The sequence below is a fragment of the Furipterus horrens genome, unplaced genomic scaffold (genome assembly GCF_987537825.1).
Source record: "Furipterus horrens unplaced genomic scaffold, mFurHor1.1.pri manual_scaffold_4, whole genome shotgun sequence".
In the NCBI taxonomy this organism is placed as follows: domain Eukaryota; kingdom Metazoa; phylum Chordata; class Mammalia; order Chiroptera; family Furipteridae; genus Furipterus; species Furipterus horrens.
Genome location: NW_028327174.1, coordinates 5,091,193 through 5,115,089, shown reverse-complemented (window position 1 = coordinate 5,115,089; position 23,897 = coordinate 5,091,193). Strand labels below are relative to the sequence as shown.

General features: G+C 52.3%; 1 protein-coding gene across 5 annotated transcripts; it reads left to right on the top strand.

The window, feature by feature from the left end:
• Positions 1-3,172: 3,172 nt before the first annotated feature.
• Positions 3,173-23,203, top strand: TEF (TEF transcription factor, PAR bZIP family member). Of its 5 annotated transcripts, none has more exons than XM_090272364.1 (4): positions 3,173-3,332; positions 15,750-16,067; positions 20,801-21,021; positions 22,112-23,203. In XM_090272364.1, the coding sequence occupies exons 1-4, from the start codon at positions 3,230-3,232 to the stop codon at positions 22,325-22,327; spliced, it is 858 nt and encodes a 285-aa protein (XP_090128490.1). In that variant the 5' UTR covers positions 3,173-3,229; the 3' UTR covers positions 22,328-23,203. The 5 variants fall into 5 exon arrangements, with proteins under 5 accessions (XP_090128490.1, XP_090128486.1, XP_090128489.1 ...); XM_090272360.1 differs by lacking the exon at positions 3,173-3,332 and adding an exon at positions 11,352-11,766; XM_090272363.1 differs by lacking the exon at positions 3,173-3,332 and adding an exon at positions 11,360-11,643.
• Positions 23,204-23,897: the final 694 nt, after the last annotated feature.

Sequence of the window (23,897 nt, the reverse complement as noted above, 5' to 3'; positions counted from 1 at the left end):
TCTGGGGGCGGCTTTTCCAGAAAGATGAAGGGCCATATCATGCTTTGGAATATGATCTTGACTGCAACCTGGACTGCTCTGAGCCCAGGGTGATCCAAGTCACATGGGCTTCCTCATCGTTAAAAAAAGTGTGTATTAGGTCAGGAACTCTCAAGGAAGGACATCTGTATCTGCCGGAGGTACTTTTTCAGATCGCGGGTTTTGTGTGGTTGCAGGGGACGGAGGGGGGTCCTGTGGGAGGAGCTACACAGGTTCATTAGCAAGCTTACCAGACAGCTTTAAACTACAGTACAGGGTGGCCCCAGGAGCAGAGATCCAAGACCTGTGAGTTCTCCAAGGACAGGGAATCATTTGGGCCCGGTATACAGTAGGGACTAAGCTGCTTGATAAATGACCAGATGAGTAAGCACAGCCACCGACTTGATTGAGGACCTTCTGTGCACCAGTCACTGTGGAGGCAGCACACCTGTTCTCCACAATAACCCTGCATGTTCAGTGAAGGTTCCAAGGACCCTCGGAAAGGGGGCAGAAAAAAGATCAAGAACCACTGGCAACTGGCTGATCGGCAAAGGTTCCTTCAGTGCTGATGTCTGGGTTCTTGGCATCCCTGGCCACACACTGAAAACCCAAAGAGGAGTGACAAGGTACTGCTCCCAAAGGGAAAGTGAAGACCCATCCTTGGGCTGGAGAGATAGTGGGCCTACATCAGGACCTCTTTGAACTCTGAAAACCAAAGAGTAAAATAAGCAGCTGACCAGGGGTGCCATCCCTCACAAGATCTAGGCCATGCCAGGTATGCTGTAAGCACTCCTTCCCAGCCCTGGAGGCTCAGTGCCTTTGTACGTGGAAAGGGCTCTGCAGAGAGCTCACAGGAACACACCTCTGAGAATGACGTGTCATGAGCAGCAGGTGGGTAATTTTTTTTTGAGACATGTAGAGTGCTTCCTATTGCCTCTGCAATCGATGGGCACCTACCCACCCCACCTTTGTGGTCAGCCGACCTTGCACACAACAGCCTTCTTTGGCCAAGGAATGGTTAATGTACCAGCTAAGCCTCAGTCACCCCAGTGTGCAAATCAAGGCAGCCAGCACAGGAGGCCCACCACATCCTCACCCCCGGGGTCACAGAGGTAAAGGGTGCTAGAAGGATAAATACAGAATCTCATTTAAGAAAATAAGATTTCAGCCCTGGCTGGTGTGGCTCAGTGGATTGAGTGATGACCTGTGAACCAAGAGTTCGGTCACCAGTTCGATTCCTGGTCAGGGCACGAGTCTGGGTTGCAGCCTAGGTCCCCAGTTGGGGGTGTGTGAAAGGCAACTGATTGATGTATCTCTTTCACATCGATGTTTCCCTCTCTTTCTCCCTTCCTTTCTCTCTAAAATAAATAAAAATCTTTTTTTTTAAAATGAGATTTCATTACATATATATATACTTCCTTTTATCTTTCTTTTTATGGATTGATTTTAGAGAGAGGAAAGGAGAGAGAGAGAAACAGTGATTTGTTGTCCCACTTATTTATGCTTTCATTGGTTGATTCTTGTATGTGCCCTGATGGGGTTCAAACCCACAACCTTGGCGTATTGGAATGAGACTCTAACCAACTGCGCTACCCAGCAAGGGCTTAGAAATGACATTTCTAAAGGATATCTTTTATCGCCCTGATTGGTGTGGCTCAGTAGATTGAGTGCCAGCCTGCGAACCAAAGGGTCTCCAGTTCGATTCCCAGTCAGGGCACATGCCTGGGTTGTGGGCCAGGTCCCCATTTGGGGGCACACAAGAGGCAACTACACATTGATATCTCTCTCTTTCTCCCTCCCTTCCCTTCTCTCCAAAAAAAAATGAATAAACAAATAAAATCTTTAAAGAATGTCTATCAAAAGTTTTGAGCTTTGGAGCCATATACTGCTTTTTTAATTCAAAAATTAAAATTAATTTTAATTTGGGAAAAGAACGTGGTTTTGGGGATAAGAGGGTCACTAGGGAGGGAGGGTAATTAGAAGACAAGGTGAGGGCTGTTGTGAAGAGGCCAGAAGAGGTTCCTGGAGTATGTTTGGATCTGTGCAAAACGGGATTTTGAGGAGCGACGAAGGACTGTGTAGACATTGCTATAGTAAAGGAAGCAACTGCTCATTGCCTGCAACCGGGAGTGTCAGAGCTGAAGGTGGTTACAACATTCAGTGGTTTGGGTCACAGTATTCAGTAATTTTGGACTGGGGACCCAGATCTGCACAGTTTGTTCAAGATCCCATCAGTCTGTGGCATGACTGAGAGCTGACAACCCCCTGGCCAAATCTGATGTTGGTCTTCGGTGGAAGGTGACTTACAGAAACCTGGCTTCAACCACACATTCAGGTGGTCAGGGAACCACAGAGGCCAGTATCCACCAAGGTTCCTAGGACGGCCTGGAAAGCAGGACATCACCCAGGACAAGCCTGAGCCAGGTCTGCAGAGCTGCCCCCTTTCAGTGGTGCCTGCTCTGCCTGGCCTCCTGGCATTTGTCTGCAGGCACCTGCCTCTTCTTCCCTCTCTGGAAGACCAAAGGGACCCCAGGCTGTAGGTTTTGTCACTTTCCCTAAGAGAACAGACTTCAGGCTCTGCAGATGGTAGAAAGCCCCAATTATGCATGCCACGTGCACACCCATGTACCTTGCAAGGCACCAAAACACACAACCCCTGGAGGCTCACAAGCCCGCAGGTGCCTGTGCAAGGCGCCTTCCCGTGCCCGTGCGCACAAACACAGGCTTCATCCTTTGTGCTGAGCTGCCCGCAGTGCCAGGGCCTCAAGTCCCAGCCCAAGCTGGTTTCCATGGCAGGCCCTGCCCTCCACGGGGCCGGGGCTCCGGTGCACGCTCGCTGTGGGCGTGGAGCCGACTCACAGCTCTCACCTGGCAGGCCCTGGTCATGGCTCCCAGCCTGGGGGAGAACTTCCCTTTGCAAAGTTAGATAACAGCACAGGCTGTCTGGCGGAGGATTGGCGCAGGGGCTCCACGTGCTGCAGCTGGCACGGGGCCAGGCCTGCCCTGCCAGGCGGCGGGGAAGGGAAGGCCCGGCTGCAGCCGGAGCTGGCAGGTGGCCGAGCTGGGGGTGGACGGGCGGGCCAGGGTCCGTGCTGCCCATTGGCTGCCTCCGGCTCCCGCCCCACCCGCCTCCGGAGCCTGTGGCTCCCGGGCCAGCTCCTGCCTCTCCAGCTGCTTCTAAACTCCCAGAGCAAGCTCCTCCTGCCAGGCCATGTCGAGCTGCGACCGGATTGGAGTGGCCCCTGCCATGGACATGCCTGAGGTTCTCAAGTCCCTGCTGGAGCACTCTCTGCCTTGGCCAGAGAAGAAGACAGGTAGGAATGGAGGTGGCTCGCATTGGCTGGCTGCCCAGGTGCCCGAGGGGTTGGGGGCAGCCACAGGCACAGTGACGGGGCAGGCATCTCTGAGCTAGGGAGGGTCGCCAGCAGAGGTCTGTCCTTGGTCCCTTCCTGGGCAGGAGGAAGGGCTGGGGTGCAAGGTGGGGAGCGCCACTGCAACTCAGGGACTGCCCCCCTCTGCCTGCTAGCTTGGGGACACCATGGCCAGCGTGTGGCCACTGACAGGTGCTGTGCTCACGTGGGACGAGGACAGGACCAGAGAGAACGTGCTGGATGCAGATTGCTTATTAAGTCGCCTCCCTCTGCACACTGGGGTGGCAGAGGACTGGCAGAGACGGTGGATTTGGGCAGCCTCCTGTCGGGAGAACAGCCTTCCCTCCGTGCGCCTGCTTCAGCTCCCGCTCGCGGGAGGGCTGAACCCACGGATGGGCGGGAAGCTGTTATGTAACAGGACCACAGGCTCAAAGCCTGGGTTCCTAGGATACCGCAGGCAAACACGGGGCGCGGGAGCCCGTAGAGGAGGGTGTGGACCGTGGACTGAGGGGCAGAGCCAGTGGCCCGCACCAGGTGTCTCCCAGCTCCTGTCTGAGCAGCCCAAGGCCACGACTAGCTTCGGGGGCCCCTTGCTCAGGGTGCTCCCCGCTGATAAGTATTTCTTCCCATCTCCTCTGTTCTAAGATGTCAGGGACTCACACCTAGGCCCTCACTGCTCACACACCCAGGGGCCTTTAAAGGAGCCCAGCTGTCCTCTGCTGCCTGAGTCTCACTTAGGAGCCCTGGGTGTGTCCCCCCAGGGGAACTTTCTCAGGCCTCTCCCTCAACCTGCAGTGCTGGCAACTGAGATATCTCATCACCAGGTAGCCCTGGTTGTGCCCGCAGAACTTTGTGCCGCAGGACTTCAGCCCACTCCCAAACTCTGGAGCCTGAGAACAGACGCCGTAGTCTAGGCCCTCCCTGCCTCCACCTCGCGGGGAGCCTGGCTCAGGGCAAGAGGGGTGGCAGGCTCTACTCCATGGAGATACTGTCCAGGGAAAGAAAGGTGGGTCCCAGGGTCTCACTGAGCTTTAGGCTGCACCCTGTGGTTCCCACTGGGGCAGCCCAGGCCACCCTCGGAGCTCCTCGTACTCAGGACCCCAGCTGCTCAGCAGGAGAAGCTGAGCTCCTCAGGACACCTTCCACCCAGCCTGGTGGATGAGTCCCAGCAGACTTTTCCTTGCATCTGTGGGTAGATGAAGCCAAAGTCCTTCCAGCAGCTAGAGGTAGGGGGCTCCCTTGGTCCAGGCACCCCGGACAGCTGGGGTGTCCAGGACGGCCCAGGGCACCCAGGGCAAGGCTGCTAGCCGCCTGCTGGGACAGCTCCCAGCTGGACAGGGAAGGGTTCTCGGGGGCAACTCAGGGCGCTGCTCCTCCACCGATGAGGATAACAAAGCCTTTGAAGTGTGGCAGCAGCTGCTGGTCGCTGGTTCCCAGCTGGTCCACAGAGCCTGTGACAGCCGGAAAAGCCCCATCACTCACTATGGATGGGCAAAGTCAGGGCCAAGGGGTATGGACCAAGTGTCTCAGGCCACCTCCTGTCACTTCTCTCTGTGGTATTTCACTGAGGGTCAGAAGCACGAGGCCCTGGGGGACTGACAGATGCCAATGGGTAGATAAAACGAGAGGCCAGTGCACCCAGAGACCGCACTCATATCACTGCCCGACCTGCAATCAGCACTTCCAAAGCTCCCAGACTCCAAATGTTTTATACAAATAAAACATCTACAAATATCTACCTGAAAAGCCATATACCTCGGTGAAAAGAGAGTACACACACCATACAGAACTAGAATTTCTGGCAGCCGTGTAGCAAGTACTTTTAAGTTCTTGATGAAGCAGCTTCTCTCCCTGGCTTGGCCCTCAGTGGGAGGAAGACAGCTGAGGTGCCAACTGCCCCAGAAACAGTTGCCCGTAGGATCTCTTGCCCTTTGCTTTGATGTAATGAGAACAGGTTTCTCACGGGGGACTGAGACCTGTTTGCGGACTCCCCCCTTTCTCCCGCCCGCTGACTGTGCTTCAGCACACATTTAGGGCACGTGCAGAGCCTCTCTTGGTGCCAGTGTGAGGGCATTTCAGAGGAAAGTGCGTAGAGCGTGAGCTATTCCAGGTGTGCTCTCACGGGACTGCTCTTCCTGCAGCCTCTCACTCCAGTCTCTAGTTCAAAGACGCTCCCTAAGGCGGACCTTGGGGTTTCTCCACCCCAGCCTGCACATACAGACCTCCATCTCTTCCCTATCCCTAGGTAAGCAGATTTTGTCCAGCAGAGCAGACTAGGCTCCAGCCTCCCTTGGCTTCAGGTTACAATGTCCACCTGGCAGCCCGTCACTCTGGGCCACCAGCTTGGCCAGCTTTCCTGTGGGTAGAGAAATCCACGTCCAGCAAAAGGGTGGTCTACACCCCAAGCCCTGACTCAATGTCCCCTCTGTCTCTGAGCCCTGATCTCTAAGGACTATTCTTGCTGTTTCCACTCCTGCCCCTCCTCCCCAGGATCCTCTTCTAAAAGGCAATTCTGTTCCAGACTGCTCACTTTTTCTCACTTTCTTCTCTGGCTTCTGGAAAGACCTTGCTTCTCTAAACCACACTGTTAGCTCCTTATGCTCCTTCTTTCCCTCACCCTATAGGGGTTTGGTTGTGCTTAGAGGCCGGTCCCCATCTTTATGACAGCGTTGGCCACTCAGGCCTTCCAAAGAGCCATATAGCACGAAACACACCCAAAGTTTGAACATGGCCTTCCTTTTGAGCTGGCCAGGCAGGGTCCACACCTCAGGGAGCTCCTAACTAGAATCTCTAGTGGACCACCAAGTAGGGTATCCTAGACATAGCTTGCTCTCTCCACCCCCAGTCTGTAAAAATTGGGAAAAGGAATACCTGCTCCACAGGCTTGTTGCCGGGATTGAATGAGCTTCCCGTGTGAAAGCGTTTGCAAACTGTGAAGTCCCGTGCTGTTTTCTCTGTGAAAGGCAAAGAGCAGCTGGGCCTGGCATTATGCTCCTTCCACCAACATCACATTTGCAATCTGACCCTCTTTCCCCTCTTTCTACCCTCCTTCCTGTGAATGTTTTCCTTAAAATAACTGAATGTTGCGAGTTTGTGCTGTCTCCTTGGGAATGCATGCTGAGGCTGGTGGGGGCTATCAGCCCTGCACCAAGCTGCACAGCCCAGCTGGACGGGCCAGGGAGAGAGCTGAGCGATAACAGGCCTAAGGTCAGGGGACTTGCTGGGACAGAGGCAGTGGTGCAGATGAGGGGCCTGGGTAGCCTCCTCTTGGAGGATTGAACTACCTGTCCCCTGTCACCAATCAGAGAACCATGAGAACTCATTCTCACTGGGTGCCAGAAACTGATGGCAGTGTCTAGGAGCACCGCTTCCATGTGGCTTTGCATCTTGACAGGCTCCGACCCAAGGCCAGGCTGCTTAAGGAATGCGTCCTGAATCGAAAGGCCACTGTTCCTGAGTTTGAGCTGGGTGTCGTGCTAAGTGCTTTGACATCGCTGCTTGTGAACTGGCTTTGCCAGGGGAGTGTAATTATCCGTTCTGCAGATGAGGAGACTGAGGCTCAGAGTTGTCAGGGCTTCCAACTCACCTCTGCCTGCTTCCAGGCTCGACCCTGCCCACAGGATCCCAGGGTCTCTGAAATCCGGGTCAGGGCAGGACCTGTTCAGTCATCCTTTGCTTTGTCATCATTGTCACTGAACATTTGCTGCACTGGTGGCTAGGAGTGACTGAGACAGGCATGGTCCCACTTGCCTGGCGTCTGCACTCCATGGGAAGACAGCCAGCAATCAGCAGTCAGGGCCAACCTGTCCGAGAGGGTAACATGTAAACTGAGGCCTGGAGGGAGAGGAAGAACCAGCTACACCCAGACCTTTCAGGCTGAGGGAAGTGCACCCGCAAAGGCCTTTCCTGGGGCAGGAAAGACATGCATGTCTGAGCAATAAAAGACCACTGTGGCTGCAGAAGGTGAACAAGGAGGAGAGGAGGAAGAGGTGAGGCTGGAGAGACATAGACCAGGGAGAGCCTCCAGGGCCTTGAAGGTCATACAGGAAGTGAAGCAAGGCCCTCACCCCCTCACTGCCCCCTCCTATTCTCACTGAGGGGAGGTAGCAAGTGAGGAAGAATGAGGTAGTCCAAGAACAAGTCAAGATGGAATTATAGTAAGAGTTAACTTCAGTTGAGCATTTGCTATGCACCAAGTGCTGGACTCCTTTACTTCTGATGCTTAGGCACAGAGAGGTTAAGTAACTTGCTGGAACCCACACAGGAAGTACTTGAAGCAGGAATCAGACCCACATGGGCTGGCTCCAGAGCCCAGACCCTACCACTGCACAACCAATAAGGCTCACAGGAGAATCCCTGGCCATTAGGCCGTGGCTGTTGAGATGACAAAGACTGGAACTGAGGGCTTCTCTCTGGAAACAGCCCCCTTCGGGCAGCTCTCCACCTGTAATCAATCAGAATCCTGGGAGCGGGCAAAACGCAAGCTGAACAGGAAAGTAGTACTCTTGAGAGTATTGAAGAGATGGGCAAGAGTTAGTGAAGAGCCTCCACCCACCCCTTCTACCCTAGAACACACTGAGGCCAAGGTACAAACCACAGCCCCCAGGTATGTGGGCTCGAAAGGAGGCAGCTGTTGGTCAGCCTAGTGCTGGGGCACTTGCCAGGTCTGTTATTCTGGGTCTGACTGTGAAACACAATGACTGTTGTTTAACGTTAATAACGTTCCAAATGTACCTGACTTGGCTCTGAAAGGTTTTGTTAACCCTCCCACCAGCACCAACAACAAATGAGCCAGCAAATATTTACTGAGTTACTACCCTGAACGAAGCCTTGTACTCTCCTGCATGTGGTATTGGCAAAACACACAGTTAACCGGGCTCTGTTAGAGCTCAGTGGAAGCCTTAGCATCACCCTGGTCTTACGGACACCAGGCTTATGTCACATATTACACTAAGTCGAAAGATGGAAGGGTCCTGTCCTACTAGACACTGAATGTGTGGCCAAAGAGACCAATATGGGGTATCTGGCCAAAGGCTCCCATGCTGGAGTTGTAGCTCTTCTAAACTTCAAGTTTAAATGATAATACTCCAACCTCTGGGTGGATGGCTTAAAGGCACGTGTTCTGCATGTGCTCAAATGAACTGAATTAACTTTTTAACCTGGGCTGGTTAGCAGGTTTCCGGAACAGGGGAGAATAGAATTGAAAGCCAGCCCAGCTCTGGAGAAGGCTCCAGCACAGACTCCAGAGCTCACCCTCCACCACACAGCCTTGTCCCTACACCCCAAACAATTCCACTCCAGACCCAACACAACCTGAGTGGAAGCAGAAGGGTGGAGGCACCCCCGCTCCATGCCACACTGTCCCAGGCGGGCACTTGGCATTGCTTCTCACACGTAACCATCATACCCACTCTGTGAGGGAAGCATATCCATCTCTGTTTCCGAGAGAAGAGTAACGAAGGCTTAGGCAAGAGAAGTCACTTGCCCGGGCCATATGGCTTCTCAGTCTCTGAGGGCACACCCTACCCAGGCCTGCCCCCTCAGCCACCGCTGTCCCTAGGACCATGCCTTCTGCAAGTGGCTGCATAGAAACCCTATTACTAAAGAGCACGAAGGTACCACCTCCTACCTTTAAAGCCTTAACCACATAACATGTCCTTTTTATGGAATTTGTTTCTTTGTAGGGCTCACCAGCACTGTGGCAATGAGCTAATTACTTCTCCCAACACTTGCCTCTCCGCTAAGAGGAGGGGCAAGGCTGCATTGCCATCCCACTTCAGTGCCAGGGGCGGGAGGCAGAGGGAGGCGGCGATGGCCCAGAGAGAGACTAGAACATAATGGCTCCCGCCTCCAGGATGCTGCTGTTGCAGGCTGCCAGGCGGCGACGGGGCTAACCGCCCAGCCTGCAAGTAGGCACGAGAGAGAACACGTTTGCAGTGTTCCTGCGGTGTTTGTGCCACACCATTTACCCTGTGGTTATCCAGGGGGAAAATCCCTCTCCGGGGAGTGTCAGGACGCAAACAAAGCCAAATCAGAACTAACTTTGAAGCCCTGAGCTGCTTGTCTGGCTTCTCCCCACTGTCGCTTGCCTGGCAGGTGACTTGCTCCAGGTGGGTGATGAGTGGAGTCGACATTTTCCCCTTTTGATAACTAGCCTTAAAAATATCTAAATCTTTTACTCCCCCTTACTGTATCCCACCTTGGCTGTAAACAAATGCTAGAACTTTCCACTGTTATCATAAATCCTTCTCTAATACTTGAAGATTTTTTCCCCTTCAACAATGCCATATTAGCCATGAAAATATACATTTGATTCTAATCCAGTAAGTCTCTCTCTCCACTGCCAAACTAGCGATTTAAAAATTTTTTTGATTTATTTTTCTATTACAGTTGTCCCATTTTCCCCCAAACTAGCCATTTTTTAAAAAGCTTTATATATGTTGTTTTAATCACTCTCCCTTGGAAAGTCTTCTAAAATTTATTTCTAAAAACCTCTAGTCAGTTCCGCCCAGAGCTATGTCAGGCGCATACAGAATTCCCACTAACAACTCTGCAACACCACAGGTTTTGTGTCCACAGTTCAGTATTCCCACTGAACTGAGAGTGACATGGGCACTGGGCTGGCCTCCAGGATGATGGACACGCCAGGAGGTGGCTTTGTGCCCATTAGTTCCAGTAGTAGTATTGTTTGTTTTGGAAAATGATGCAAACGACCCCTTGTTGCAGGCTTGCAATCGCGCGTTTGTCGCGCATCGGCCTGCAGAAACCCCACGAGGCGGGTCCGTACATACGTCTCCATGTGACCCGTAAGGACAGGAAGCCTGGAGCGGGAAGCGACCGCAGGCACCGAGGACAAATGAGCGTGGCAGGAAACGAGAGTTTCGGAGTCAGACTCCATCGCCCCGCCGCCCCGCCGCCCCACCTTTCCAGGCCTGTGCAGGAGCCCAATTTCTTGTTCCCTCTTGGCTCCCGGCGAAATGCCCGTCGCCCCAGCCTGACAGCTCTCGGCCAGCTGGGTGTTGCAGGCACGGCCCTACCCGGGACCCGGTCTCCATCCCGCCATTCCCGGGACACGAGACAAACAAGCCCCAGCCCCTGCCCGCTGGGAGCTGAGGCAGCCGGAGTCCCGTGTGGGTCGGGCTCCAGGCCGGGCGTGAGCCGTGCCGCAGAGGGAGGGAGGTCCGGGCGCCGTTCGGGAGCGGCTTCCTGCAGCGTCTCCTCGTCCGCGCGGCGCTCACACGTTACGTTTTCACCTTTCCCGAGGAGCTCCCCGGGGGTGCTTACATTTTAAGAGAGGAGGTGGTCCTCCCACACAACGTGGAATCGATACCCTATGTAAAGGAGTTTGGTTTTCTGGTTTTTGTCCCTAGAAAAGGGATGGAAAAGTCCTAGAGAGGAGCAGCATTGCAGAGTTAGGACTCCAGAGATTATCTCCTCCGGTTCCTTAATTTTGTAAATGGGGAAAGCAGCTCAAGTGAAGTAACCGGACTTTCCCAAGGTCAGAGCTAGTAAGTGGGAGGACAGAAGCGCGTACCCCGGCCCTGGCCCGGATGGGCCCGTTCTCTCCACCCCCACCCCGCCCCGCCCCGGCCTCAAGAATGCTTCGCTCCACGCTAGTGTTTATCTGGCCGCCACGCCCGCGCCAGACACCCGGGATCAGTGAGGAACCTGACACCCCCTTCAGCGGCGGCCAAGCCTGCCCCTGTTCCGGCCATCCCTACGGAAAGAGCAGGTCGCCGTCCGCCGCCTTGCCCTCGGCCAACCTCTGGGGAGGAGGGGTGCAGGCTCAACTCTGCGTCCCGGCCCCACGGCCCAGACCAGAGTCCCGGGTACAAGAAGGCCCGCCCTTCCCCTTCCTCCCCTCCCTGCCGCAGGCCCGCACGTGCTGAGCCTCGTGCACCGCCCGGGCCCCGCCCCCACCCTCCATTGGCTGCTCCCCGCCTTCCTTCTCTTCCCCCCACCCCACCCCGCGCGAATAGACTCGGCTGGGGCTCCATGTGACCTGCGGAGGGTGGGCCGTGCGTCCCCAACGGGCTCCCTGATAGGCTCTCCCGGCAGTTCCCAGCCCACCTCCCTTCAGTGGCCTTTCCCGAAGGTGGCGAGATTGAGATGAGAGGGAAAGGAGAACGGTCGCGGTGGTCTGGGATGAGAGCGGGGGTCATGAAGAGGAAGGCGAAGGTGAAACCTCTGGTATCAGGGAAGGAGCTACCGCCGAAGAAGACCTATGACAGAGACTCCAGCAGGCACCAATCAGGTGACTCGGGCGGACAAGGCGGGGCCTCCGGCGTTGATCCTCACCTGGCCCCGCACGTGTCTCACTTATCGTGGCAGCCTAACCAATCACGGTCCGGAAGGCTGCTCCCGCCCTCCTCGCCAGGTGACCAATCCAAGGCTGCGGTCTGGGAAAGCTGGCCTGGCCTCATGAATAATTAATGTTCCAGAGCAAGTTCGCAGGCGGGGTAGAGATGGAAGGAGGCGGGGGAGCTGTTGGGCGCTTGCGCAGTAGCTGCCCCTGTCGGCAGCTGCGGCGGGTCGCACGACTCCGGCCCTTCTTGGGGGGCGGGCGGGAGAGCCGAGGCGTGAGAGCAGAGCGTGGGGCACGATGTCCGACACGGGCAGTGGAAAGAAACCGCCTGTGGAGCCGCAGGCGGGGCCAGGCCCGGGGCGCGCGGCTGGGGAAAGGGGCCTGCAGGGGTCCTTCCCTCTGGTCCTGAAGAAGCTAATGGAGAACCCCCCGCGGGAGGCGCGCCTCGGTGAGGAGCCGGGGTCCGCGCGCGCCAGGGGGCGGGGTTTTCGGGGGCGGGGCCTTCCGAGGGCGGGGCCCGGAAGGTCGGAGGTCTGGGTGATGTGGTCCGGCGGAGGGGGCTGGGCCCATACATGACGAAGGGCTTGGTGGGCGAGGCAAGAGGATTGAGGGGAGGTCTGGGGCAAGTTGAGAGAGGTTAAGTCAGGTGGGGGTTGGCGGGGAAGAGTCAGGAGGGAGAGGGTGGGGTGGGGTCGCCGTGAGGAGGTCCTTGGGGCCGCCCCAGCGCGCGCGAGGTGTAGGGGTTCCTGAGCAGGCTGAAGGGGGTCGTAGAAGCCCCTTAAATTACGCTCCCGGGCGCCTTCTCCCGGGAGGCTTGTTTATAATGCCGGTCCCTGGGCCCCACCCTTCGCCTACCGGACCTGCAGGTCCTGGGGCAGGTCTGCATCTGAAGGAGCAGCCCCCCTCCGTGATGCCGAAGACCACTGCCGTTTGGGAAGCGCTCACTGACGCGGCAGTTCGTCTTCCCTCTTCGCCTTGTCCCCTCCCGGGAGAAGGACCTGTCTTCATCCCCGCTACTGGGCGCACACGGGAGGTGCCCTGGAAGTGTGTCCAGGCTTGCTGCTGAGGCGGGGGAGGGGGGTCAGGAGAAGGGATGCAAGGCCCCTTCCCAAGTGGAGAAGGGGGTAGGGCGGCTAGCGGGGTGAAGATCAGAATAAGGCCACGGAGGGCCTTCCTCTGGTTTTCTGGGCTGACCCTAGAATTTGGGGGCCACAGTGGCAGCGCTAGGCTTCCTCTTGTTTCCTAGGGCACTAAGGTCCCTAGAGCCTATGTGGAAAGCAGGTTTGGCCTTTTTTTTTGGCCCGGCAACACGAGGTTCAGAGAGCGGCAGAGTGCCACCTATTGTGGCTTCAGGTGCACGGGGGTGTGCTTTCAATCCGAGACCTTTGAATTTCCAAGAACCATCAATGTAGTTGAGGGGTTTGGGAAGCAATAGGCCTTCTGTGGATGACCCGTCTTGGGGAATCAGTTTTCTTTCTTTCCTGGGTGTGCTCTGAGGCTTCCAGTCCTGTGGTTTGTCACCGCTGGATTATAAATAGCTTGAGCGTATCAGGTGAGGCCAGGCTTTCTCCTGCTTCAGGACCTCATGTGCAAAGACCCTTTTGTTTGTTTTTAAGGCGATGCTTTGTTCCAAATCTGGGGCTGAGACAAGCTGCTGGGACAGGGGTACACATCTGTCAAGTTCTTGTTCAAGATTGCCAAATAAAAACTATCCATAACAGTGATTCTACTTTACATTAGCGGGTGCTCACAAAGCACTTGGACAGAATCTTGTTTAATTTAGTCTTCCACAGCAGTCCTGTAGAGGGTATGATCCCCATTTCCCAGAGGAAGAAAGTTGAAGCTCAGAGAGGTGAGGATACTTCCTCAAGGTCACACAGCTAGACCTTAGAACTCTCCATCTGTTGCTTTTGACTGTATCACTGGCAACCGCTAATGTTAATTCCTGTGACCTGGGTGAGGGTCCTAATTCTTTATTGTCTCTTACAATTGAAACTCCATCTTATAAAAACATTGATTAAAAATATCCTTAATTGCCCTGACCTCTGTGGTCCAGTTGGTTAGGGGTCACTTTGCAGAGCAAAAGGTAACCAGTTCGGTTTCTAGTCAGGGCACATGCCTGGGTTGAGGGTTCACTCCCTGGTAAGGGTGCATGTAAGAAACAACCAATCAATGTTTCTTTCCCTCTCTTCCTCCCTCCCTTCCCCTCTCTTTAAATAAATAAATAAATGCATACATAATTTTTAAAAATACCTTTAATTGCTTAGGTTAAGCAAAACCTGGAGCTAATTGTTACTTGTCCTTCAGTGTGGCTGTTTTTCTCTCTCCTTTCTTCTCCTGTCTCCTTTGATCCCAATGTGGGTCACAGTCATTTCTGAACAGGCTATAGTCGAGATCTTGGGTAGGAGACCCCTGGCCGGGTACTCAGTTGGTTAGAGCACAGTCCCCATACGCCAAAGTTCTGGGTTTGATTCCCCAGTCAGGGCACATACAAGAAGCAACCAATGAATGCATAAATAAGTGAAACAGCAAATTGGTGTTTCTCTTTCTCTCCCTCTTCTGCTCTCTATAAAATCAGTGCATAAAATTTAAAAAAACAGGAAGATCGTGGAGAGGAGAATGAGGCTATCTGGCCCACTCAGCCCACCAGAGCTCGGCTTTCTTCCCATTTGGTTTTCAGCCAAAGCCTGGGTACAGAAGGCAGTTGCAAGAGTTCAGGTTAATTCATATTAGAAGCCGTGGCCATATTCTGTTTGCCAAAACCTCCACCTTCTTACCCCATTTTTATCGGACCAACAGGCTTCTATTCGGCCAGCAATGGTCTGGGAGTCCATGCATGGCTGGTTTATTTCCAACATAATCATACTTGATTTCTCTTTTTCACTCCAGAATCCAGAGTTCCAAGTTGTCGCCCTCAATTTGAAAACCCATTATGAACTTGTCATGATTTTATCTCCCACTTCCCCGATTAACCTCCCTGTCACTTTGATTTCCTTCCAACCTTGTCACATTTCCCTCGTCTTTTTTTTTTTTTTTTTTTTTTTGTAATTTGCCCTTTCTTAGATATCCATGCACATAACTTTCTGACTGAGTCAATTAGGTGAGACCCAGACCCTGCTAATTGATGAACTTTGCTTTGAATGGGAGCAAGCTTGCTTCATCTCCACCCTCTCCTCCTTCCCTGAAAACCTGCCTTCAGTCTTCTCTGCTTACTCCGGGATAGGCTTCTCTTGAAACTGTTGGTCTAAAAAAGGTCCTGAAAAGACAGCTCCACACCTCGGTATATAACAAGCCTTAAGGGAATCTCTGTGCCAACCTAGCCGCCTTCATTCCGAGTACACAGTTTCCCGTGGCCCAGGTCATCCTGCTCCTGTGCTGGCCCTGAGATCTAGAAATGACTAAGACACAGTCCCTGCCTTCAGTGAGCTCACAAGAAGTAACGAGTGCCTGCCATTTTTCCAGAACTCTCTAAGACACTTTTAAATGTTGTCTTTACACCAAAGAGGAAGCTTTATCCTCATTTACAGTGGATGGTACTGAGACTGGGAGAGGTGAAATAACATGGCTAAGGTTGCACATCACAGCAACTAGGTGGCAGAGCTGGGATTCAAGCCCCGGGGTGGGTTGCTATGGAGAACCATAGCTGGAGGGGGTGAGGGGACAGGATAGGAGAACACAAAAGTTCTTGACCTGAGGAATCACCCCTTTCCTACCACAGGGAAAAGATACCAGGAAGGCTCAGACATTCCCTTTCCTCTCTGTAGCCTCTCTCCTCCAGATGCTAATCCAACAGCCCATTCTGAATTAACCACATTAGAGCTGTGGTGAGCATTCTGGGAAGCCCAGGCATGGACGAGGACACGCTGCCACTCCAGAGGAGACCAGTGGGCCTAGGTCCAGCACCAGGTTGTAAATGGAGAACACAGTGAGCTCTAAAATGCATGGCATAGATCAGGACGCAGAGGGATGGGCCAGCCCTGTGAAGCTCAGTGCTCCCCTCCTGGGATCGAATTACCCTCCTGTGCGGCATCTCATCACAGATTTTGTGCCTGCAGATAAGGAAAAGGGGAAGGAAAAACTGGAGGAAGACGAGGCCGCAGCAGCCAGTACCATGGCCGTCTCAGCCTCCCTCATGCCACCCATCTGGGACAAAACCATCCCATACGATGGCGAGTCTTTCCACCTGGAGTACATGGACCTGGACGAGTTCCTGCTGGAGAACGGCATCCCCGCCAGCCCCACCCACCTGGCCCAGAACCTACTGCTGCCTGTGGCCGAGCTAGAAGGGAAGGAGTCGGCCAGCTCTTCCACAGCGTCCCCGCCGTCCTCTTCCACCGCCGTCTTTCAGCCCTCTGAGACCGTGTCCAGCACAGGTTGGTGACGGGCCTTGGGGCAGGGCCACTTGTCCCATTTAAGGCAGTCTGCTTCCCACTGCAGGCTTCTTATGTCCACACATCCAGTGAGCCCCGTCTCTCAGGGGAGGCCTGGTGTGCAGAACCCCTCTGGTCCCCCCCCTCCCGCCTAGTTCCCAAGGCTGAAGGAAGAGCAGCAGTCACGCCAGGTGCTGGAGCCTTTTTGTTGGCTGGCGTGCTGCGGCTGGTCAGGGCGGTGGAGCGAGGGCTTCCGGTCTGAGGCTCTGCGGTTCAGAAATCCCACTCTGCGTTCTCTCTGCGCAGCTCTTTTCCCCGCATGCCCTTTGCCACAGGTTATTGGGAAGCTCGGGCAGTAATAATAATAATGGTACCTGCTAGCATTTACTTTGCACTTACTCTGTGCCAGGCCTTAACATGTAATCCTCACAAGAATCTTATCAGATCGATACTATTTCCCATGTGTTATAGGTGAGGAAATTGAGAAGTTAAGCAACTTGCCCAAGGTCACACAGCTGGCAGGTAGTGGAGGCAGCACTTGAGCCCAGGCTGTCTGGCTCCATATCCAGGTACTGCTTAGGCACTGGCACAAAGAAGGCATCTTTGGGATTCCTCCTTCATCCTCCTGCCCATTTTCTGTTTTACCTCTGGGGATGGGTGGGTTGCTTGGATGGTTGGTTTTCATGCCCTTTGGACATGAACCGTTCAGGGGAGGCATGGCCACTGTTTCAGGGGTCTCTGCAAAGCTTTCTGCAGGCTCGGTGAGAAGCCGACAGGCTGGTGGCTCCTGGAGGGGTCCCAGGAGCTGATGTGGAACTCGGGGAACCCATACCTAAAAAATTCTCATGCTCTATTTTTTAAAATTTTACTTTTCATTATGGACAAATTTTCAAACACAAAAGGGAAAATTACTATAATGAACCTCCATGTAACCATCACTCAGCTTTGGTAATTCTTAACCAGTCTTGTTTTCTGTAACCACTTCCATTCACCTCACCTGATAATTTTTAGTCATATCCTAGATATTATAGTTCATAAATATTTCAATGTGTATGTAAAATATGAGTTATTTTAAAAAATAACAAAAATACCAGCTTTACATCTGAGCTTGACAATAAATTCATCAGCATTCAGATTTCCAAAAAGTCGTCTCATAAATGCTACTGTTTTATAGTTTGTTTGAACCAGGATTCAAACAAGACTCACACATTTCATTCAGTTAGGGCTCTTAAATCTCTTGTAAGCTATAGGGTTCTCCCTCCTTTTATTTTCTTTCCAATTTATTTGTTGAAGAAATGGACTCATTTATCCTGTAGAGTTTAGCACATGCTGGATTTTTCTGTCTACATAACCCCGTGGTGTCACTTATCAGGTTTTTTGTTTTGGTTTTTTCCTGTAAATGGGTTAGATGTAGAGGCTTCAGCTGATTCCAGCCAAATTCTTGTTCAAAGGCAGCTTATTTCTGTGCTGGTTGGGCTGCCCGAGAGGCTGCTTTTATGTGTGGGTAGGTGGCAGAGTTAGAAATGAGCCCCCATCTTGTACTTGAGATCACCTGGATGACATTTGCCTTTGATTGGGTTTTTAAGTCAGCCTTCTTAAGTATGGCACACAGCAGTGTCCGTATCATATAAATGTTCACAAAGTGAACCCACCCCTATGACTCCCCCCCAAATCAGGAGATAGAACATTATTGGTGTCCCCAAAGCGCCTTGTGACCCCATTCAGTCATTACTCCCCAGAGGTGACCACTAACTTTATTTCCATCACCAAAGATTCCTTTTGCTTCTAACTGAATATTCTAGAAATGGAATTGTATATTATGTCCTCTTTCTTAACTATTATACATTAATTTAATTTATATTCAGTTACATTTATAGCTTTCTATAGCTAGCTTTTTAAAAACTATTTTTTAAGATTTTTAAAATTTATTTTACTTTTAGAAGGGAAGGGAGGGAGAATGAGAGGGAAAGAAACATCAATGTGTTGTTGCCTCTCGCACAACCCCCACTGGGGGACCTGGCCCGCAACCCAACCATGTGCCCTCACTGGGAATCACACTGGCGACCCTTTGGTTCACAGGCCAGCGCTCAGTCCACTGAGCCACACCAGCCAAGGCTATAGCTAGCTTAATAGTACACACATAAATTAAGTGGGCATTGGAATCTCCTTACACTAACAACATAGATTTACAGAACATGCTTAAGGAATACTCTTGTGACAGAAGAACCACAAAACAGATAAAGTAAGATCTATATTGAAGAATTGTATACATGGTAAAAATGAAAGTAGGGTTTTCCCTCTTAATTTTTCAGTTTCTTCTATAGGAAAGACTAGTAATATGCATTCTTTTGTGTCTACCTTCCTTCCTCAACTTTGTTTATGAGAATCATACATGTTGCCTGTAGCATAGTCTGTTCGTTTTCTTTGCTGTATAGTATTCCACTGTATGACCATACCACATATATATTCTATAGTTGATGGACATTTTAGTGCTTCTGGTTTGGGGTTATGCACAACAATGGGATGAATATTTGTGTACGTGTTATTTGGTAAATATATGTGTACATTCTGGTTGGTTGTTTATATACGAGTAGAATGGCTGGGTCATCGGACATACGTACATTCAGCTTTTTGCTTTTTGTTTTATAATCCTCACCTGAGGATATTTTTCACTGATTTGTGAGTGAGAGAGAGAGAGAGAAACATCAGTGTGAGAGAGAAACATTGATCAGTGGTCTCCTACACATGCCCCAGCTGAGGATTGAACCCACAACCCAGGTATGTGCCCTGACTGGGAATCGAACCCCCCAGCCTTTTTGGTGTACAGGACAACACTCCAACCAAATGAGCCACCCGGCCAGGGCCATGCATTCAGCTTTTATAGATACTACCAGTGTACAATGTGGTTGTAGTGTTGATACTCCCAGCGGTGGGGTATGGGAGTTCTAGTTGTCATCCTTTGGTACCTTGGCTGTTAGTTCTGCAGGTGTAGAGTTTGGCGGCCTCAGTATCCCTACAGTGACCACATTGGTCCCTGGCTACTCCTTTCTGATGCTTAGCCCTCTTTGTAATTAATCCCCTCTAATAGGATACAATGAGTTTATGTGCATTATCCAGTTAAAATTTAACTCTGATCATGCATGCCACATCGCTACTCAGAACCCTCCAGTGGTTTCTCCCATGTCAGGGTGAAAGTCAAAATCAGTGGCACTATTGACATTTTGACTAGGTAATTTTGTTGTTGCAGTTGGGGGAGGGCCTATACTATACATTATAGGATATTTAGCAGCATCCTTGGTTTCTACCCACTAGATGCCAGTAGTGCTCCCTTCCCTGCCACAATTCTTTTTTTTTTTCTTTTATTTTTACTTAGTGACTTTAGAGAGAGAGAGGGAAACATCAGTTTATTGTTCCACTTAGTTATCCATTCGGTGTTTGATTCTTGTATGTGCCCTGACCCCTGACCAAGGATCGAATCCGCAACCTTGGCATATTGGGACAATGCTCAGACCAACTGAGCTACCGGTGAGGGCCTCCCCCACCTCTGCATAATTCTCACATGGCCATGTGTCCCTTCCAGGACAAAATCATCCCCTGTTGAGAACCACTGCTTTATTGGCATGAAAGGCCCTATATTTTCTGTTCCTCTCCTGTTTTGTCACTCTTCCCTCCCCTTCACTCCAGCGACACCGGCCTCCTTTCCTGTTCCTTGAACAAACCCGTGCTTGGCTGGGCACCAAGCCGTGCACTTGGTGGTCACTCTTTCTGAAGTGTTTTCTTGCAGATGTTCACAGGCCATCTCATGCTTTTATAGATATTTAAGCTTTAGCTGTGTAATGTCAGCCTTTCCCACTAGAATAACATTCGATGAAGGCAAGATTTTTACTCATTTTGTTCACTGCTTTGTCTTTACCAGGACAGCAGCTGACATATAGAAGGTGTTCAGTAAATAGCTATTGATTGAATAATTACGTATTTTGTGCACTCCTATCAGTAGCATTGAATGAGTAGGCCAAAGGTGTAGGTTTTTTAAATAACTGGTCTCTGATAACCTTTGAATTATGAGCGTCCCTTTCATCCAATATCCACTATAAAGTAGCAGACAAGTAGAGCAGAAAAGAAGAAGGATTCAGAGTCAGCCAGACCCAGACTTAAATTTTAGTTCAGTCATTTACTTTATGAGTGAACCTGGGAAAATGATGTCCTTTCTCTGAGCCTTAGTTTCCTCATCTGTAAGATAAAGTTAACGCCCATCTTGCTTTCAGAGTTGTTTTGAGATTAAATGAGCACTGTGACCAGTATGTCTCTAAGGACTCAAAAGTGAAAGCCATTTCATCATTCAGACTGTGTCCCTAACCCATTGTAGTTCCCGGAGACGTGCAGCTGTTTCTCATTACTTGAGAGCTTGGGATCACAGGAAGTTAAGGAGGATAATGATTTAATGTTTTGCTTAATATTTCTGGGGGGGAAAAACAATCAGAAAATCCTGTCTTTTTCAAGGGCCTCTGCTTACTTTTCACCATTTTGTTCCTAAAGGAAAGGATTATTTCCATGTTTGTGGTGTTGATTTGAATCACATATGCCAGTCTGACTTGGGGGCTGGTGCTGTGTGGTTTTTCTTCCCTCCAGGTGGCCGTGGCTATGTGACACTGAGATTCAAGCAGGTATCTGAGTGTGTGCCATGTCTTTGCTGTTCAGTGGGCTGCTTTGAGACCACCTGCCTCTGTGTCTTTCAGAATCCTCCCTGGAAAAAGAGAGGGAAACACCCAGTCCCATTGACCCCAGTTGTGTGGAGGTGGATGTGAACTTCAATCCTGACCCCGCAGACCTGGTCCTTTCCAGTGTGCCAGGCGGGGAACTCTTCAACCCTCGGAAGCACAAGTTTGCAGAGGAGGACCTGAAGCCTCAGCCCATGATCAAAAAGGCCAAGAAGGTGTTTGTCCCAGATGAGCAGAAGGTAATCTGCTGTTTGTATAAGTGAGGGTATAGCATTGGTTCAAGAGCTGGGGGGCGGTGCTTCCTCACATTGGGTTTTATCTGGAGGATCCTCCCTCCATACGGACACCGTTTAGAAAGGCATGAGTTCAGAGCACAGAGCCATATCCTGCAGCAACTGGCAGAAAGAAAGGGAATCAGGTGGCATTTGTCCCCAGCGTGACTGCCTGTAGTTTCTCTGTTTGCTTATTGGCCAGTGGCTGTGTTGGTGTCCTTGCTTCCCTGGCTTTAACCCAGCCTTTGGGCAAGAGCTCAGTAGGCCACAGGAACTGAGTTGAACAAGCCCTGGCTTTGAAGGACAAAAGATAGTTGTATGTCGCAAACAGCTTTCAAGCTGATGGTTTCATAGGAGTTGGGATGGGGAGGGAGAGGAGGATTTTACAGCTTTTCTATCCTCATCTATGGAAAATTCACAGGAAGGACTTTTCACCCAAGCTTTGGAGTTAGGTAGAGCCTGGTCCAGGCCCCACTTTGCCACTGAGCACCGTTGGGCCTCAGGTTCCTCCTTTGTAGAATGGGAATAACTGTACTGCCTATCAGAGGTTTCTGGGGCTTTCATGATGCAGTGAAAACCGTAAGCGCTTATGTGGTCCTTACTGTAATAAGCACCATTTACTCCTCAAATGGCTCTATGGGGTAGTCACTCCTGTCCCCCGTTGTAAAGATGAAGGACCTGGAACAGTGACAAGTTAAAGTAGCATGGTTCCTCTGCTAGTAAAGGGCAGAGGCAAGATTTGAACGCAGGGGACTGGACCTTAGCCATCACCAGCATGACAGTGCTTTACGTTGGAGCATCACAGAGCAGGCTCCCAGCAACTGGCGTCCCCTCCACCCCGCCTCTTCATACGGAAAGGCTTTGTTTCTCCTCCTGGGGAAAGAGTAGGGCCCCCTCCTGTCCTTGGCACATGCCTCACTTTCCTGGGTCCCAGCTTTCGTTCTGGCTGCACCAGATGAGTGATAGGAATCTGGGGTGTGGAGTGCTGGCAGGAGGAGAAAGGTTGAGTTTTCTTGTGGGGAAAGAGGAGAGACCAACAGAGGACATCTCCCCACAGGATGAAAAGTACTGGACGAGACGCAAGAAGAACAACGTGGCAGCCAAGCGGTCCCGGGACGCCCGGCGCCTAAAGGAAAACCAGATCACCATCCGGGCAGCCTTCCTGGAGAAGGAGAACATGGCCCTGCGGACGGAGGTGGCTGAGCTACGCAAGGAGGTGGGCAAGTGCAAGACCATCGTGTCCAAGTATGAGACCAAGTACGGGCCTTTGTAACCCGCGCCCCGCCCTGGCCGCGCTGCCTGCATCTCAGCCCTCTGCCTGGGGGCTCCCTGAAACCCCACACATGTGGAGACTTATGACTCGTCACGGGCGAATGGCGACGCACCTGCTCCAGGAGCTGTCACGTTCAAGCTTCATTATCCCATGGCCAGCACACGTGGCGACTTCCCTGGGGAGCCAGCCTGCTCACTGGCAGGGACGTGAGAGAATCGACGTAGACGGGTGCATCAGCCTTAGCTTCTATTCTTGGATGTCCCAGTTGAATTGGAAGGGGACCTCTGGAGTACAGACCTCCTTTCCCGGGGTGCGCAGGCTGCCCTGGCTCTCCCTCAGTCTTCACCCTGCGCTGTGCAGGCCTGTGAGCCCATCGCTGTCGCCCTCCGTCTTCTCTGGTAGCGGGGCGTGTTTCTAGGTGGGCTGTGTCTGGACCACCTCGCCCTCACCGGAAGTCTGGGAAACGTCGTTTCCATGTCCCTCAGAGGTAGGAAGACACAGCTCCTCCGTAGCGTCTGCATGGTTACCAGGCCACCCGAGCGGGGTCTCTGCTAGCCTGGGTTGGGGTTGGGGTCTGGGGCCTGCAGCGGAAGTGCACCCAGCCGTTCTTAGTTCCCACCCCCTTTACTCTTGTGACTCTGAGGCCTGGAAGCCAGGGAGGAGGCGCTGGCAGTCGGCTCTCTGCGTCTTGTCTGTCGTGAAGGAGAGATCCCCGGGTCGGCTGGCCTCTGAGCCCTGATCACAGTGCAGAGAGCAGCCTTGATATCACCTCTTTTCCAGGTCACTTGTGGAGGCCACCTGAATCTCATTTGTCCCACTAGACTGTTTCTTTTCACCCAGTGACCAATCGCAGATCTCGGATTTAAAAGGAAGACCCCTTGTCTAGGAAGCCTAACTTCCTGAAGGCAGGATGCACCCACCACATGGTGGGCAGAAAACCTGCCCCTCTGTGGGCGGGGAGCTGGGCGTGTGTCTCCACGTCGTCCTCCATGCTCTCCCATGTGGGCCAGCCCAGACGAAAGCAGAAGAGGGCTTCTCAGTTCTTGCTTCAGGATCCCTCCGCTGTGCAAGCTGCCAAGAAGGGACCTGCCGGGCAGGACACCCGGCCCGGGGTCACCAGGGTTGCAGCACAGCTCATGGACTGGCAGGTTCTCGGGACATATGCACACTAGAGTCCCCTCAGTCTGGGGCCCTAGAGACTTGGGCCACCCACACAAACCTGGCTGTGGTACGTGGAGGGGCCCTTGCAGCTGTGGCTTCACTACGTCACAGCTGCTTTCTCTGGTGTCCAGCTGGACTCGTCCTTTTGCTCTGCCCGGGAGATTCATTGGGAGATCCATGGGACCCTCTGCTCATTGTGGTCAGCTGGGGCACCTGCACATGGGTGTATTTATTGGTTCAGGGCCAGGCAGCCTGTGGTTAGGAGGGGTCAGAGGTGACGGGCGTGCTTTGTCATGCTTACCACCAGCTTTATTTAAAGTGGTAGCTCCAAGACCCGGACTCTGACCCCTAAAGACTTTATAAGATACTAAGCCCCTGGGAAGCCATCCACTGGCTGGGGACCATACCC

What these genes read in the sequence shown, in the direction of transcription:
- TEF (XM_090272360.1), top strand. Translation starts at nt 11,499, where the DNA reads ATGAGAGGGAAAGGAGAACGGTCGCGGTGGTCTGGGATGAGAGCGGGG. An exon ending in GCTCCCGCCCTCCTCGCCAG is followed by an intron (nt 11,767 to 15,749) that starts GTGACCAATCCA and finishes TTGTGCCTGCAG; the next exon opens with ATAAGGAAAAGGGGAAGGAA. An exon ending in TGAGACCGTGTCCAGCACAG is followed by an intron (nt 16,068 to 20,800) that starts GTTGGTGACGGG and finishes TGTGTCTTTCAG; the next exon opens with AATCCTCCCTGGAAAAAGAG.